The 16,480-nt window shown below is 35.1% G+C and overlaps 2 protein-coding genes across 3 annotated transcripts; one reads left to right on the forward strand and one right to left on the reverse strand.

The window, feature by feature from the left end:
- Window positions 1-5,183: 5,183 nt before the first annotated feature.
- LOC112420164 (uncharacterized) lies at window positions 5,184-5,645 on the reverse strand. Its single transcript, XM_024778835.1, has one exon. The coding sequence runs from the start codon at window positions 5,643-5,645 to the stop codon at window positions 5,184-5,186; it is 462 nt and encodes a 153-aa protein (XP_024634603.1).
- Window positions 5,646-9,373: 3,728 nt separating this feature from the next.
- LOC11445318 (syntaxin-52) lies at window positions 9,374-13,920 on the forward strand. 2 transcript variants are annotated; one of them, XM_024779605.1, is made up of 6 exons: window positions 9,374-10,121; window positions 11,770-11,982; window positions 12,271-12,473; window positions 12,557-12,657; window positions 12,751-12,795; window positions 13,495-13,920. In XM_024779605.1, the coding sequence occupies exons 2-6, from the start codon at window positions 11,774-11,776 to the stop codon at window positions 13,624-13,626; spliced, it is 690 nt and encodes a 229-aa protein (XP_024635373.1). In that variant the 5' UTR covers window positions 9,374-10,121; window positions 11,770-11,773; the 3' UTR covers window positions 13,627-13,920. The 2 variants fall into 2 exon arrangements, with proteins under 2 accessions (XP_024635373.1, XP_039687113.1); XM_039831179.1 differs by lacking the exon at window positions 9,374-10,121 and having other exon boundaries at window positions 11,732-11,982.
- The last annotated feature ends 2,560 nt before the right edge of the window (window positions 13,921-16,480 follow it).

The following is a 16,480-nucleotide window of genomic DNA, read 5'->3' on the forward strand; positions in this document are numbered from 1 at the left end:
GCAAAAATGAATGAAAAATGAGAATATAACATGCAAAAAAAAAAAAAAAAAAAAAAAAAGAAGCATTGACCACAGATGCAATGTCTACAACATACCCAGCATTGAAATGCCCAGCACAACGGCGTTTTCCCCGGCGGAGTCTCTCAAGACTCTATCCCCAGCAAGTTACATACCTACCGGCCCTCGGCCATGGTTCCGATACGTCTCCCAACGACGTCATCTCCATAGAGGATCTCCGAGAATGTGTAATATAGCACGAGCCACTACGTGCCCAATACTCTAATGTCTTGTCTTCCCCGTGAAGTCGTGCCTACAAACTGCCAACAGTCATGCATTACAAGCATTCATACATGCATAATCATGCATATTACGTGCCCATGCATTTAATGAAACTGTTATATCATCCATGCATATCGCATTTCCAATGTCAACATCAGTCTCAATTCAATACTCATGTCAGGTTCTCTGTCAAAACCTTGTGAGCCAATAATATCGGTCAATTTCTGCCTTTCAATTCAAATCAATGTCAAGTCAATCTCAATCTATATTTTGTCAAAACAAACCAATCCCCAGTGAATATGTTTCTGTTTGGTCAAGTGGCTAGTTCAAGTCCAAGAACAGCTTGTACCTATCAATTTGCTTATGTTATCGGTCGAGTGCCCAGCTCAATCCAAGAGCAGCTTGTACCTGTCAATATGTTTCCGTTTGGTCAAGTGACTAGCTCAATCCAAGAGCAGCTTGTACCTGTCTATCTGTTTCTGTCCGGTGGAGTAACCAGTTCGCATCCAAGAACAAGCTCGCACCTGTCTATTTGCCTTGCTTTCAGTCGAGCAACCAGTTCGAATCCTTATGTTTGTTTTTAATTAGGATCCATTAAAATAGGGGTTTTTTTGTTACTTTTTTGAGCATCCAACAAAAGTAACGCTCTTCTCCATAAAAATAAAAATAAAAAACTAACGCTTTTTTGTTATCATAAAGAATTTTTTTAAAATAAAAACAAAGAAAACTTCCCACAAGGGTTCGAACAGGAGACGTGTGAGTTAGGAATTAATTGATAGATAGCGCTTTTCAAATATTATAAACGCCATCTTTATTAAACCTTTGGCAGCGCTTTAAAAGCGCTATTTATGGTTGAGCCTAAAATGGCGCTTCTTATAATAAGCGCTATCTGAGATTTATTCTGAATTTTTTAATTATATTTACTATTATTTTATGAATCCATGATGACGCAAATATAGCGTTTTTTTGAAAAAGCGCTATTTATGGCCTCCGTATTTTCATTTATAGCGCTTTAGTGTTATAAGCGCTATTAAAGGGGCGCCATTTTTTCACCATTTTGTAGTAGTGAATACGCAAGATCATGCTCGACGTGCAGGTCAGAACTTCTAATTTTTCTCGTATCGCGCATAAAATTCCAACCGTTAATCTGATTTCGAATCAGTTTTTCCCTACGCGTTTCATTCACTTAGATCTATCATATTTTTATCATAAAAATAAAGTTTACCCCATCCCAAAACAGATTAGTCAAACCTCTCATAATCACTTATTTTCCAAAAACGATCATGTTATACCCTGTTTTTGGACCTAAAAATACTGGGCCCAATTTCATTTCAAACTTTGTCAATTATCAAATTTCAACTGCACAGTTCAAATTGTCTCTGCCTCGCTGTATTTTCAATCACAATTTTACCTATGTTTTTCTTGCATAAAACCTTTCGAAATGTCTCTACTTGTCTTGTAAGTCATTCAAAAGTGTCTCTGAATCATTGCATTGCTTTCTTCTACAGTTTATTTCAAAATTTGCAAAAAGTCGTACAGAAGGGTATTTTGGTCATTTCCTGCAGTGGGACCCATTTTCATCCTTGCGACTGTCTCTGAGTCTTTTCAGATTGATTTTTAATATTTCATCAGTAAACCTTGTTAAATTCATTTCAAACTTGCATCTGAGTCAGTGTCAAGCCAATTTGAATCTGTTTAGGTCATTTTTAGCCCTAGGGGCATTTTGGTCATTTCACACAAAATTTTGGCATAGAGAGGTTACTTTGAAGTACCTCATTTAGGCCATTGGTTCGTTTTAGTCCGTTTTGTCAATTTTATTTTTGTTTCGCTTTACGTTTTATCAAATTTGTTTTTAGTCCAATTTTATTTTTAAAATTACATTTAAGTCCAAAAGTTTCTAAAAATTGCATTTCAGTCCTTTTATTATCATTTTTTTTGCAGAAACGCCCCAAAGGGCATTTTGGTCCAAATTTTCGCACAAATTTTAGTCCAGTCCAGATGTCACTTTTTTATTGGTTCAGGTACACATGGCAGCATATAAAAGGGAAACAGTGTCAGATTTTTTTCAGGGGATTCCATTCACACAGTGCCACATCACAAACAGATCCAAAACTTTCTCTCTCCATTCTGTTAGATCAAAGAAAACAGAATCACCAAGAACACAGAAAAATTCATCAAACCCTAACACACAAATTCATAACAAAATCATCAAAATCCATTGAAGTTTCCGCAAATCTCAGAAGATTCGTCAGAGAATCATCATCATCGATTTGTTTCCTTTCGCAATACGAGTGCGAATCCGTCACCGGACTCAAGCACGATCACGAAAGGTGTGCGAATCCGAGAAGAAGAAAGGGAAAACCGAATCTGTACGGAAGCCACAAGAACGTGAAGAACGCGAAGCAACAAGAACGTGAAGAACGCGAAGCAACAAGAACGTGACAACCGCGAAGAACGCGAAGCCACAAGAACGTGAAGAACGCGAAGAACACGAAGCAACAACGCCAAGCCAAGAGTCACCGCAATCGTGAGGTAACCGCCGCCGTTCTTCCTCTTTTCCTTTCCGTTTTTTTAGTTTTTTTCATCAAGATTCAAGTTTAGATCTACTCCGATTCAAAGCTCTTTTGAAAAATCTAAGCTCGGATTCGAGTAGTACGTAAAAAAGGATGTTTAAAAACGTAAAAAAAATTTGAATCGGAGAAGTTTCGAATTCCGGCGCGGAGGCGCCACCGCCGTCCGCCGCGCCGGAAAAGCCATGCCAACCGGAGAAGATGACCGGAAAGTTAGAGAGAAGGTGGAGCTTCTCTCTCTAAAAGAGAGAAGAAAGAGAAAGAGGAGTAACAAATGAGAAAAAACCGGATTTCACATATATATATAGAGATTTAAACCGGTCCGGTTTATTTTCGGTTTTACTCCCTCGTTCTCAGCCATCAGATCAATCTAACGCTCCCTGATGCTCCAGATTTTCTTGTTATGGTTTGGGCCTTTCATTTTCGTTTTTGCTGCTTTTTTTTTTTGCTATCTGCACCCTGTCTCTTTGCTACTGGAACCTCTGCATGCTTAAATTTTCTTAATAAAATCTCCAAAAATTATCACATATTTCTTGATGAATTTTCATGCCTTTTTGATACTTCTCAATGGTTTTAAAATGATAAAAGATAGTATGTGATATTTCTTGGTTAATTAGAGTGCTTAGGCATAATTTTGTGCATTTTAGTAGTATATTCCTCATGAAAACGTTGGCATGTGATATGAGTTCTTAAGATGCAATTTTTGTGATGAATTTATCACTGGTTATGGGTGCAAGTTGCTGCTTGTGTATAGTGTTTTTACTTCCCTCTTTGCTTTGCAATTAACATGCACTTTTACTAGTTAATGAAGTGCCAAAATATTGTGAAAGTGTGCTATAAATTCTAGCATAAAATGTGTCCTATTTTCCCTCATTTCGACACCAAACAAGACCTCTAAAATTTGTCATAATGAAGAAATTAGGGGTCATGCATGTACTAGAATTCTATAACCACTTTCATGCGTATTTTTGACACTTTATTAATTTCTTTTCATTTCCTCCCTTTTCAATATTATTTTGTCTTGTGCATTTCTTTTACTCTATGCTTTATTTTACTAACTATTTCATCTCATGTGCCATACATTTCATAGCATTTCACTACCTCCTCCACTTTCTTTAGCTTAGCATTTATTTTTGCAAGTTTTAATCCATTTAGTGATGTAATTTGTTATCATTGGTTTGTAGCTTGGCAAAGGGGCCATAGAATGTATTTAGGCAATTTTTGTAATATGGACTATGGACACTATGACGCACCGACACACACTCACTCACCCTAGATGTATGCTTAGGATTGTATGCATAGATGTATGGCTAGGATTGCATGATTAGATGAACACTTAGTTTCGAACACTTAGAGAAAATCCAATTTTTTCCAAAAATATGCAAATAAATTCACTTCAAATACTTTTATAAAAAATGGAGTCAAAACTCCAATAATTTTTCCCTTTTATTTTCTTAAGTAAAACTTTTAATGAACTTTAACCATGCTTAGACTTCATTTAGCAAAACGATTAATTCCACCTCACATTTTCCAAATCTTATGCCTTTGAGGCCTCTCATCTCTATTCTTCAAAAATCTCTTTTCAAACTTAAAATCAATCAACAAAAACAAAAACCATTTTTGAGAATGAACTACGAACGGTTTTGATCCCTTAAAAGGGTACGTAGGCAATGAGTCAAAACTCATCCAAGCCGAAATAAAAATCAAATTCTACTTCTTCTCACCCCCCATTCTTCACTCAAATAAAACTTCTTTTCTTTCAATAAGTAGGCAATAAAAATAAAGCGTAGAAATCAACTTAGGAGAGCGGCTCTTATGGAGTACCATAATCGTTCCGGGTGCCTAACACCTTCCCGTAGCGAAAATGACCCCCGAATCTAGAACTTTTTAAGGGTTTTTCTCCTTTTACCCTTCCCAAGAAAAAAGAGAGATATCAACGGTCGAAAGGTTCAAGTCCAATTAATGGCTTGGCACCCCAAAACCATGATAACAGATCAAAACTACGTTTTCGTTCAAAACCCAATTTTCTCCCCAAACTTTAAAATGACCAAAGCTTATGAACCAAAATTCCAAAACAAAATTTCTATTAAATCATTTCAGCACAACAACATCACTATTTCACTCTAATTCACCAAAATCAACACTTTCCATTTGTGACCCTTTTTCTCAAAAAAAATTATAGTTAAAATCGGGCTGTTACAACTCTCCCACATTAAAAAAAAAATTCTCCTCGAAAATTACCTCAAGTAAAAAACTTCGGATACGACTCCTTCATCCTACTCTCTTATTCCTAAGTCGCACTCTCCCCAGTTGGTCCAAACCAAATCACTTTCATCAATACATCTTTTTTCCTCTTAAGTGCTTAACTTCCCGATCTTCAATCTTAACTAGCCAAGTTTCAATAGTCAAATTATCCCTTACTTCCAATTCATCCAATTGAATCATATGAGACGGGCTGTGCACATACTTCCTCAACTGAGATACATGAAACACATCATGAAGATTAGACAACGACGACGGTAACGCAATAATCTCAAACAGTCCAACAAAACAAGGTGTCAACTTTCGACACTTCAAAGCACGTCCAACATCGGTTACATGATTCACTCTAAAAAATACATGATCACCAACTTGAAACTGAATATCTTTTCTCCTCTTATAATGATAACTCTTCTTCTTACTTTGAGACTCTTTCATCTTTTCCTGAAACATCTTAACCTTTTCCGTAGTCTCTTGCACAATTTCTGGTCCTAACAGAGCACTCTCCCCTGACCCATACCAACACAATGGTGTCATATACCTTCGTCCATAAAAAGCCTCAAACGTGTCATACTGATACTAGAATGAAAATTGTTGTTGTAAGTAAACTCAATCAATGGTAAACATTCAGCGTAACTTACACCCTATTCCAAAACATAAGCTCTCAACAGATCTTCCAAAGATTGAATAGTCCTATTCGTCTAACCATCAGTCTCAGGATGATAATTTAGTTCATGCCACCATCACCGGGGAAGATAATGATATGTTAACTGCTACCTTTACTATAGAAGAGTTCAAACAAGCAACCTTTTCTATGAAAGCAAACAAATGTCCAGGGCCACATGGATTTAATCCGGGTTTTTTCAACATTTTTGGGATACTTGTGGTCATGAAGTATATCAAGCAGGTTGTCAATAGTTAGCGAGCGGTGTTTTCCTACCCCATGTCTATTCTACTAATATTAAGCTTATACGAAAAGGTGATTCTCATACTTCAATGAAAGATTGGCGGCCTATTGCAGTTTGCAATGTTGTGTATAAAATTGTAGCCAAGGTGCTTGCTAATAGGCTCAAGCAGGTGCTTGATAAGCGTATTTTTATTAATCAGACAACTTTTGTCCCTGAAAGATCTATCTTAAATAATGCAATGGTGGTCATTGAAATTGTTCACTATATGATGGCTAAAACTAAATGGAAGAGTGGAGATGTTGCACTTAAGTTAGATATTAGCAAAGCTTGTGATCGATTAGATTGGGACTACTTACGAGATATCATGATTCAAATGGGGTTTTCCTCTAGATGGGTTAGTTAGATTATCCTTTGTGTTGAGACGGTTGACTACTCGATCTTGGTTAATGGAGCATCAGTGGGTCCTATTGTGCCAGGGTGCGACCTTCATTAGGGTGATCCTCTCTCACCTTATTTGTTCATCATCTGTGTTGAAGGTCTTTCTTTCCTTATTCATGAAGCTGAACGTCGTAATGATATCCGAGGTACTATGATATGCACAGATGCACCAATTATTTCTCACATTCTCTTTGCAGATGATTGCTTTCTTTTCCTTAAAGCTTGTGAAAGAGAGGCTATTTGTATGAAAAATATTTTGGCTACTTATGAATAAGCTTTGGGGAAAGCCATTAATCTCCGGAAGTCAGAATTATTTTGTAGTCGCAATATTCCAGATGATTTAAAGAATCTCATTGCTACTACTCTTGGTGTTCGTCAAGTCTTGGGTACATGTAAATATATTGGGCTGCCATCTATGATTGGACGTAGCAAACATGCAACTTTTAAATTTATTAAGGATCATATATGGAATAAAATCAACTCCTAGAGTAGTCGATGTCTCTCGCAGGCTAGGAGGGAGGTTCTCATTAAGTCTGTTTTGCAATCTATTCCTTCATATGTGATGAGTATTTTCCTACTTCCAGGATCCCTCATGAGATAGAGAAAATGTTAAACTCCTTCTGGTTGGGTCATAACTCAACGAACTCTCGAGGGTTGCACTGTCTATCTTGGGAACGCCTTTCAGTTCCTAAGGTGTTTGGAGGTATGGGTTTTAAGGGCCTTGAGGCTTTCAATATGGCTATGGTTGGCAAGCAGGCTTGGAAGTTGGTTTCTTCACCAGAGTCCATAATCACTCGTTTACCCAAAGCTAAATATTTTCCTCGAAGTGATTATTTTGGAGCTAGCATAGGCCATAATCCTAGTTATGTATGGCATAGTATATGGAGTGCCAAAGATGTGATTCGCCGTGGTTTTCAGTGGAGTATTGGCACAGGAGAACACATTCCAGTTTGGGATCACCCATGACTCAGTAATGCTGCCAGACTTATACCGTATACTCATCAACACTTGGAGTGGCCAGCTATCGCTGGAATATGGAGCTAATTGATGCCTTTTTTGACAATGCTACTGCTAAAAATATCATTAATACTCTGTTATTCCCTTATGTAACTCATGATATGCCTGTTTGGAAGTTCGAGTGGGATGATGCATATTTAGTTAAAAGTGCTCATAAAGATATTCTGAATCATGATGTAGCAGTTGTACAATACCGTGTGCCAGATAATTGGAATTGTTTTTGGAGTTTAAAACTGCCCCCGAAGGTCACGAGAATCCGATTACAATCAAAAGGAGTTCAATGTACTGATAGGTGTGCAATGTGTGACGATTTTTGTGAGGATAATACCCGTCTATTCTTTATATGTAATAATAGCATGATTTGTTGGCAGCGGAGTGGGTTATGGAACCTTTTAATGGTTGTTTTTGATACTGATGCAAGTTTTCCATCCAATGTGTTTGCTATCTTATAACACCTGGACCAACAACATCAGCAAGTTTTCGGTGTGACTCTCTGGAGTATATGGAAGCATCAAAATAATAAGGTATGAAACAATGTTTCTGAAACAACTCAAGCTATTTGTGCTCGTGCAAGTTCTCTTCTTACTAGTTGGAGGAATGCTCAGACTATTTGTCAGCCTATCCATCAACATCCCACTACCCCGAATGATTTGAAGTGGACTAAACCAAGTACTGGCAGGTTTACAAGTAATGTTGATGCGTCCTTTTCTCAAGCTCGGAATCGGGTTGACATTGTGTGTGCATTCGAGATGATGAAGGTCGATATGTTTTAGCCAAGATTGAATGGATGACTCCGCTCCTTGATGTGGATTTGGGGGAGGCTGTAGGTTTATTATCAATAATGCATTGGGTTCGCGATCTGCAGCTGGGTATTGTGAACTTTGAGCTTGATTTCAAAACTGTGGTAGATAGTTTTTATGGTAGTAAAAGTGACGTCTCTAATTTTAGCGCAGTAATCAATGAATGTAGACGCTTGTTAGCTTCTAATCTAGTAACCTCTGATGTTAGGTTTATTCAGAGACAAGTCAACGAAGTCACTCAGCTTTGCTAGAGTGGCTTTGCGTCATGTTAGTTTCCATATTCATATTATGATTTCATCTTGTATCTCTACTATTATTATGAATGAAATACAATAAGTTACTTCCTGTAAAAAAAAAAAATATGCAAGGTCCGGAGTTCGAACCCGGCCACAAAAAAAAATGTTAACTAATTTTGGACCCCTATCTTTCCAAAAGTTGCGGTTATGGCCCCCTAACTAATTTAAATACAAAACAACCCCTTATGTTTTGATTCTTTGACAGTTTTGGACCCCAATCCATTAGTGAGGTGCGATGTGGGGTCCAAAACTGCAAAAAAATCAAAACATAGGGGGCTGTTTTGTATTTAAATTAGTTAGGGGCCCATAACCGTAACTTTTGGAAAGATAGGGGGGCAAAAGTGCAATTAAGCCTAAAAAAATGTATCCTAATCCATTGCAATTTGTTTTAGAATTTGAGAATTAGTGAACTGTAAAAGATAATTTAATTTTGTTTATAATCAAAAGATAATATACATAATTTAAAAACTATATGATGAAAATACCCACTTTTTGTCAAAAAAAAAGTGACACTTTTACTTAAGGTAATCAGAACCGGACCGGACATCAAATCGGTAAAGGTATGGGTTTAAGGTTTAAAGGTTGAACCGGGTCGAACCGTTTTTAATAAAATAATCAATTTATATATAAAAAATATAAAATAGGTAGCATTTGAATAAATAAAATCATTTTGGTTACTATAATAACCAAAAAGAAATTAAAAAATAAATAAATAAAGTTTATTTGGCTTGTATGGTAGACCACGCCCACTTTTTTAGAAGGGCTCCACAAACCCATTTCTTTTGTATTTGTAATTGATTGGTAACCCTAGCATGTTGCTACTGCTAATGACAATAAACAGCCGCCACCAACTTGCAACTTTCTCTCTAGTATTGTATCCTTCAATTTTTCTTCTATTTTTAATATAACGGTTCTTCACCATTTGTTATCGCCTGCATCTGTGGTTATTCTTTTTGAACCAAATGTTCGATTCTCTTTTCATCTTCTTGCGGTTTTGTTTGAATACTTTGATTCTATGAATGAGGGTTTCTCTTTGTGCTGTCTGTGTGTGAAAAAACGCCAAGGAAGAACGAAACTGAGATTTTGGCCATCTTTTTCGTTTACCAAAACGCGGTCCAACCTGTCAAACCTCCGGTTCAGCCGGTTTTCTGGTTCGTTTCCCAGTTTCATGACATAGCGGTTTACAGGCCATTCCGAACCGGACATATAACCGGTTCACGGTTGAACCGGCCGGTCCGGTCCGGTTTTAATCACCTTGCTTTTACGGTTTTACCTGTCATCGTAGAGATATACAACAAAACAAAATAACCCGCGTAGACGTACCACAAGAGACATCATAAACGACGCTGCGTTGGACGACTTTTTCAGTTTCATCCACATTTCGTAAACGACAACAGCGTCACACAAACGGTGCCACTCGGTGCTACCGCGCCGTCAAGCTGATTTCTTCCTATCCTAAAACGACATCGTATCGATCAATATCATCGACGATCCTCTTTCATCCCAATTACCAAACCCTAATTCAGAGAAAGTTTTTTTCTCCTTAATTTGAAGGTGAAATTTTATTCTTCTTTACAATCTGTTCGTTTTTTTCGTGTGATTTGAATTATTTTTTAGTTTTGAATTCTGGATTGTGATTGTGGAGATTGTGAAAACGTGTTTTTTTTTTTTTTGTGTGGATGATTTTGACTTTTTTGGGTTGATGTTTGGTTTTGTAGAATTGTTGCGTTTTGTGTATGATTTTGATGTTAAAGGTGGTTAATTTTTTTGGGATTTCGTGATGGGTCGGAATTTTGTAATTTTTCATTGTTTCTGTGATCATGAGTTGATGGTGGTGTAGATTTAATAGAGGAATTTGTTGTTGAGGCAATTAGTTTGGTTTTTTGGGTTAATAGGTTAATATATTTGTGAATATTCATGTTAGGAAGTGTTGTTGATAGTGGGTTACAGAAAAAAGTGGTTTGTTCAAATTATGCTACAATGCTATAACATGCCGCTATATCTACTATTTGGCAACAGTTTGTACTAAATAGTATATCAAGGAGCAGTAGCCATTTTTGTCCAAATTCTGCTATGAATATGATATAGTGCTATAGCGCCTCTTTCTTTTTAATAGCACTAATTTTGGGTAAGAAGGATGATGTTGCTGGTTCCTGTTGGCAAAAGTGATGTTAAATGGAAAGTTGGTAGTCAAGGTTGGAGGTGTTAGTTGACTAGTTGTTGTTTAGGTTTATGTGATGATTTGCTTTTTTTTTCTTTCTGGTTTGCTTTGTTGTTAGAAAGTTTTTTTATCGTATGATTTGAATTGAGGTGACTTTGCTATATCGTAAAGAAGGATGATTTGATTGCTCTTTACTTACGATCTGTTCGTTTTTTTGCGTGATTTGAATTGATTTATTTTGAATTCTGGGTTGTGATTGTGGAGATGGTGAAAACGTGTTTTTTTTTGTGGTTTATTTTGACTTATTTTGGTTTGGTGACTGTTTTATGATAATTGTGCGTTTTGTGTATGATTTTGATGTTGAAGGTGGTTGATTTTTTCGGGATTTCGTGATGGGTTTGAATTTTCATAGTTTTTCATTGTCTCCGTGATCATGATAAACATGTGGTGATGGAATGTGGTGTATATTTTAATAAAGGAATTTTTCGTTGAGGCAATTAGTTTGGTTTTTTGGGTTAAGATGTTGATATCTTTGTGAATATTCATGTTCTTAATCTTGACAGTGGAATATTTTGACAACACTGAACTAAATAGTTTATTGCGGAATGGTGGTAATTTGTTCAAATTCTACTATGCTATAAGCCGCTATTTAACATCACTGATTTTGGTTTAGAAGGATGTGGATGCCTGTGTCTGTTGATGGGAGTGGTGTTAAATGGAAACCTGGTTCAATGGTTGGTAGTCAAGGTTTATGTGACGGATTGCTTCTGTTTCTATCCGGTTTGCTTTTTTGTTAGAAATTATTAGATATAGAGATAGGGATTTTTTAAGGAGTATAGGAGATTTTCGAAGGCCCTGTTTGGATAAACGTTTGTATAAGTTAGGCATGTGAGTAGCATGATGTACAACTTGTTTCATCTTTGGTGTCGTTTGATGTAAAATCTAACATACTGCACAACTTGCATTGATGATTTTTTCTATATAATCATTAATCACTATAATTTGCCTCTTATTCTTGTTTTCTTTTTCACCTAATTTCAGGCAAATGGCATCTTCTTCAGACTCATGGTTGAAGGAATATAATGAAGCAATGAAACTTGCTGATGATATCAGTGGCATGATTTCTGAACATAATTCATTTCCTTCATCTGGACCAGAAACACAACGTCATGCGTCTGCTATAAGAAGGAAAATCACAATATTGGGGACCCGACTAGATAGCTTGCAATCCCTTTTGTCAAAGCTCCCTGTAAAGTGAGTATTCAGCTGTTGTTTACCCTGATTAAGAAAGAATGGTGCTATTACAGCAATGAGGACCTGAACTCAATGTCCTGTAGTAATATGATGCTTTTTTATTTTGAAAAATGTTTTGTGGAATTCTCCATATCTATCCCCTTACCATTTTCTTATGATTATACTATAAAACTTTTGTGATAATACTGATAAGAAAATATGTTATCAATATAAGGTCAGTGTCTTCTTTTGAGCTGCAAAGGCATGTGATGTAATGCTTTTCACTTTTCTTTGTCAACTGATAAACAGGTCTGAGAAGGAGATGAATCGCCGCAAGGACAACCTTGCAAATTTGAGGTCAAAGGTTAACCAAATGGCTTCAACTTTGAACATGTCAAACTTTGCAAATAGGGATAGTTTGCTCGGGCCAGAAATTAAACCAGATGCAATGAGCAGAACTGTTGGCCTGGACAACAATGGACTTGTTGGTTTGCAACGACAAGTTATGAAAGGTAACTTCATTTTGAATTGTGTGAACATTGAAATATATAGTTTGTGCTTTGGATATTGATTTTGGTTGCTGTTTTTCGAACAGAACAAGATGAGGGCCTTGAGAAATTGGAGGAGACTGTATTGAGTACAAAACATATTGCGTTGGCAGTGAATGAAGAGCTGACTCTACACACTAGACTCATTGTATGTTCCCATCCTATTTTAACTGTCTTTGCTAATTTTTTGAGATCCATTTTTCTATCGGTCTGAAAATTGAATCTCTTTATTTTCGGCTAGGATGACTTGGACGAACATGTAGATGTCACAGATTCTCGGCTGAGGGTAACACTCTTACCACAACTTTCTTTAGGCATATATAAAAAATAAACTTTTTGAGATTGGAAAAGTTTACAATATACTTAATTAGTCTTCATGATGCAAACATTTCTTTGAATTCTATTTTCTTCGTTTCTAAGTTCCTTAATTCTTAATTCTGATAAGTATTTTGTCTAAGAATTAAAATAGGCCAAGTACTCACTAATTTGACATTTCAAATAGATGTACCATAGTTTGGTTAGTTTGTCTTTGTTGATGTACAGTATTTTGGAATATAATCATTAATTTGGGAAAACAATAAACTTACATTGTTGTATGCCATGTCATTCATGGATCTGCGGGGATTAGGGCTAATGTTGTTACTTTTTGTATGAGGAGATACAATTTAAGTAAATTTACTGTAAACTTACATAGTTAACTAGGTTAACTTATAAATTATTGAATATCTGTGGATGATGCTTTTTGCAAGATAAAATTGTCATTTTTCGGCTAGGTGGGGTGATGGGTTAATTTTTTCAGCCAGGTGGGGGGATGGGTTAATTTTTTAATGCTTCTGCTATTTTTATTTTTTTTTAATAATTAACTTGTTACCTTTTCCCTTTTAAGTTTTTTTTTTTTTTTTTTTTAATTCTTGAATTGAGTTATGTTAATATTGTAGAAGAAGTTGCATGCAACTAACCTTTTCTGTTTCTTTTGTGATAACAGAGAGTGCAGAAGAACTTGGCAATTTTAAACAAACGTACTAAGGGCGGTTGCTCATGCATGTGCATGCTATTAGCAGTGATTGGTATAGTGGGTTTGGTTCTTGTCATATGGCTTCTGGTCAAATATTTGTAGATATGAAAATACCCAACTCACCAAACTTCTCCCCTTGTGTTTATGTTTCTGAATGTGCCTTGAAACATATCATATATATAACCGAGGTTCTTTGATTGTTTTTTGTACTTTGCCAATGATGGAATGTATTGAGGTCTTGAAAAGCTATGATATGTTGTAATCTTCAGATCTTTCAAGTGTTGATATGTTTGTGCTTTCGTTTGTTAAAGTATGAAAGTTTAAGTGGTTTGTGATAAACTGATAATGCCTTAAGTCGCCTATTATTGAGTGAAAAGAGAAATAATATTTATGTCATGCATTGTTCAAATATATTAGATGCTCCGGTGGCACTAGATTGCAACCTTACTGCATTGTCATGTTCCTTTCTTTTTGATTCTGAACCTTCCCATAGAAGAAAATTGCTCTTCTCCCATCACATTTTATCCGTCTCATACCAAAATTCCCAAACTACCCCCCGCGTGAGTCAACTCACGTGGTGATATGGTAGCTATGTTTGTATTACTGAAGGGATTCCTCAACATGATATGGTAGCTATGTTACGAATTCTGAGATGAACAGGTTAAGGTTTTGGCATGTGAATGTGAGTGAATTATGAACAAACATCAGAGGAAAAAACAACACAAAATTGCAACACTGTCTTGCGATTTATAGCACTTGTTATTATAAACAAACATCAGAGGAATTGCAACACAAAATAACAAACAACACAGAAATTATACACAATGTTACATGGATCGCAACTCATAATCAAATAGAACACCGGGGGATCCAAATTTGCTCAGGAAAAAACAGAAACATCGAAAAAATAGAGCGAAAGTCTCACCACGACGGAGCAAGCTTGTGTTGTGGTGGATGGAGATGGAGACGATTTGGAACGCGGTGGTTCTGGGTGGTTCAAGTGATGCAGCGTGACTTAAGTCAAGGAAGTTGTATTCCAACGTGACTTAAGTCACACATGTTATACAGCTGCGTGAGTTAACTCATGCGGGGTCTTTTTGGAAGTGCAGTTGGAAACGAGGAAAACGCGATGGGAGAAGAGCAATTTTCTCCATAGAATGTTGCTTGAATGAATATTCATTCATATCTTCAAAGTTCTGGAGCACTTTTCGGACCCAATTGTTTTAGATTTAAACAAAAAAAAAAAGATTTTTCTCTGTAATTCTAAAAATAGATTTTTTTGGAAATTTACTCAAAAATAATAGAAATTAGGCTAAATTACATCATGAGTCTTTTAAGTTTTACGTTTGTAATAAATTGGTCTTTTTAAGTTATTTTTATCTCATATCAATTCTTTAAGTTGACAAACATTTTCAACATCGCCCTTCTATTAAAAAATACGTTAAAAAACTGATGAAATTTTATCCCACATTGAGGTATGTCTAACCTTATACAATTGTTTTCATGTATATGGATTGTTTGTGTCAAAAAAATGTATATTGATTGTTTGCTTGTTTGTAAAATAAATGTTGGTCTTCCTTCCCATATTTGTGAAATAAATGCTAGTCTTCCATACCATGTCATTATGCATCATATTATTCATGGCGATATCATTCTTAGGTAAATTTATTTTAGAGAGAAAAATAAGTTTTTCCAAAGGACTGATATAGGAGAAAAGGGGAATTGAGACATAAATTCATCAGTTTTTTAACGTTTGTTAAAAGAAGGGCAGTGTTGAAAATGTTTGTTAACTTAAAGGATTGATATGGGATAAAAATAACTTAAAGTACCAATTTGTCACAAACGTGAAACTTAAAGGACCCTGATGTAATTTAGCCTATAAAATTTCAAACTCATTTGGTATAAGTTAAAAAAGAGATTTTGACATTCACTAACTCAAATATTTATTTTTCGAGATTTTACATAGTAAAAATCATATATTTTTTCAAAATAATATCTTTCAAAAATGATTTTCATGAAAAGCTATTTGAAATAGCTTGTTTTTTAGAGAGTTTTTTCAAAATTTTATAGTATAAAAAAAAAGATATTTATTTTGAAGGAAAGTATAACAAAAAGATGAAATACTTAGAATGACATTTTAAAATAAGCTATTCAAAGGAATTTTCTATTTGACGCTTTCCTTAAAAAAAATTGTTAAAAAAAATTATAACAAAAACATATTACATTACAAAAATCTATAACAAATGGGCCAGCTAACTATGAAAATATATAAACAATTGCTTTTTGACCTTTTTATTAATTTTTCAATTTTAATCTTAAATTTTTATTTATCATGTGATAAAATTAAATATTTAAAAATTTAACTTTACATCCTTTATTTAAAAAACAAAAACTACTTTACAAAACATTTAACTACCGATAAAATGTAAAATTTATTTCCTCAAAAAAAAAAAAATGTAAAATTTATGGTTTAAATATGTTTTTTTTCTTCCAACTAATTTAAATATTTATTTTTAAAAAATATTTAGTCCATGTAAATATACCACTTTTCATTTTTGGTCCTTCATGTACGTGATAATAAAATCTTCAACCGGCATAATCTGCCTTGATCGACTTTAACAAAATTCAGATGTGAGTTTGAGTTTTCCCGAAATTCAAAATTGGAGGTGGGGATGTTGATATCATTGAACTCATCCCCATTCATAGTAAAAAATATATTTTTAACTTTTTTCTTTTACATATACATATTTATTCATTTTATCTAATATTTAATTTAATTCTATACTGCAAATTTTGTTCTCCCCTTCAATAGAAAATATAATTTCCTCTACAAAATGGGAACATAATTATAGAGCCAACAGATTGGGGCACCATTACTAATATTGAGCCTATGGAGATAATGTGGCATCTTCATGCGTGGGGGACAAGCAAGAGGAAAAGTGTAGCATTCCATACT

This window comes from Medicago truncatula, chromosome 3 (genome assembly GCF_003473485.1).
Source record: "Medicago truncatula cultivar Jemalong A17 chromosome 3, MtrunA17r5.0-ANR, whole genome shotgun sequence".
Classification (NCBI taxonomy): domain Eukaryota; kingdom Viridiplantae; phylum Streptophyta; class Magnoliopsida; order Fabales; family Fabaceae; genus Medicago; species Medicago truncatula.

Coding starts and splice junctions, on each gene's coding strand:
- LOC112420164 (XM_024778835.1), bottom strand. CDS start 5,645: ATGACACCATTGTGTTGGTATGGGTCAGGGGAGAGTGCTCTGTTAGGA.
- LOC11445318 (XM_024779605.1), top strand. CDS start 11,774: ATGGCATCTTCTTCAGACTCATGGTTGAAGGAATATAATGAAGCAATG. Junction 12,658..12,750: donor CTCTACACACTAGACTCATT/GTATGTTCCCAT, acceptor ATTTTCGGCTAG/GATGACTTGGACGAACATGT. Junction 12,796..13,494: donor TCACAGATTCTCGGCTGAGG/GTAACACTCTTA, acceptor TTGTGATAACAG/AGAGTGCAGAAGAACTTGGC.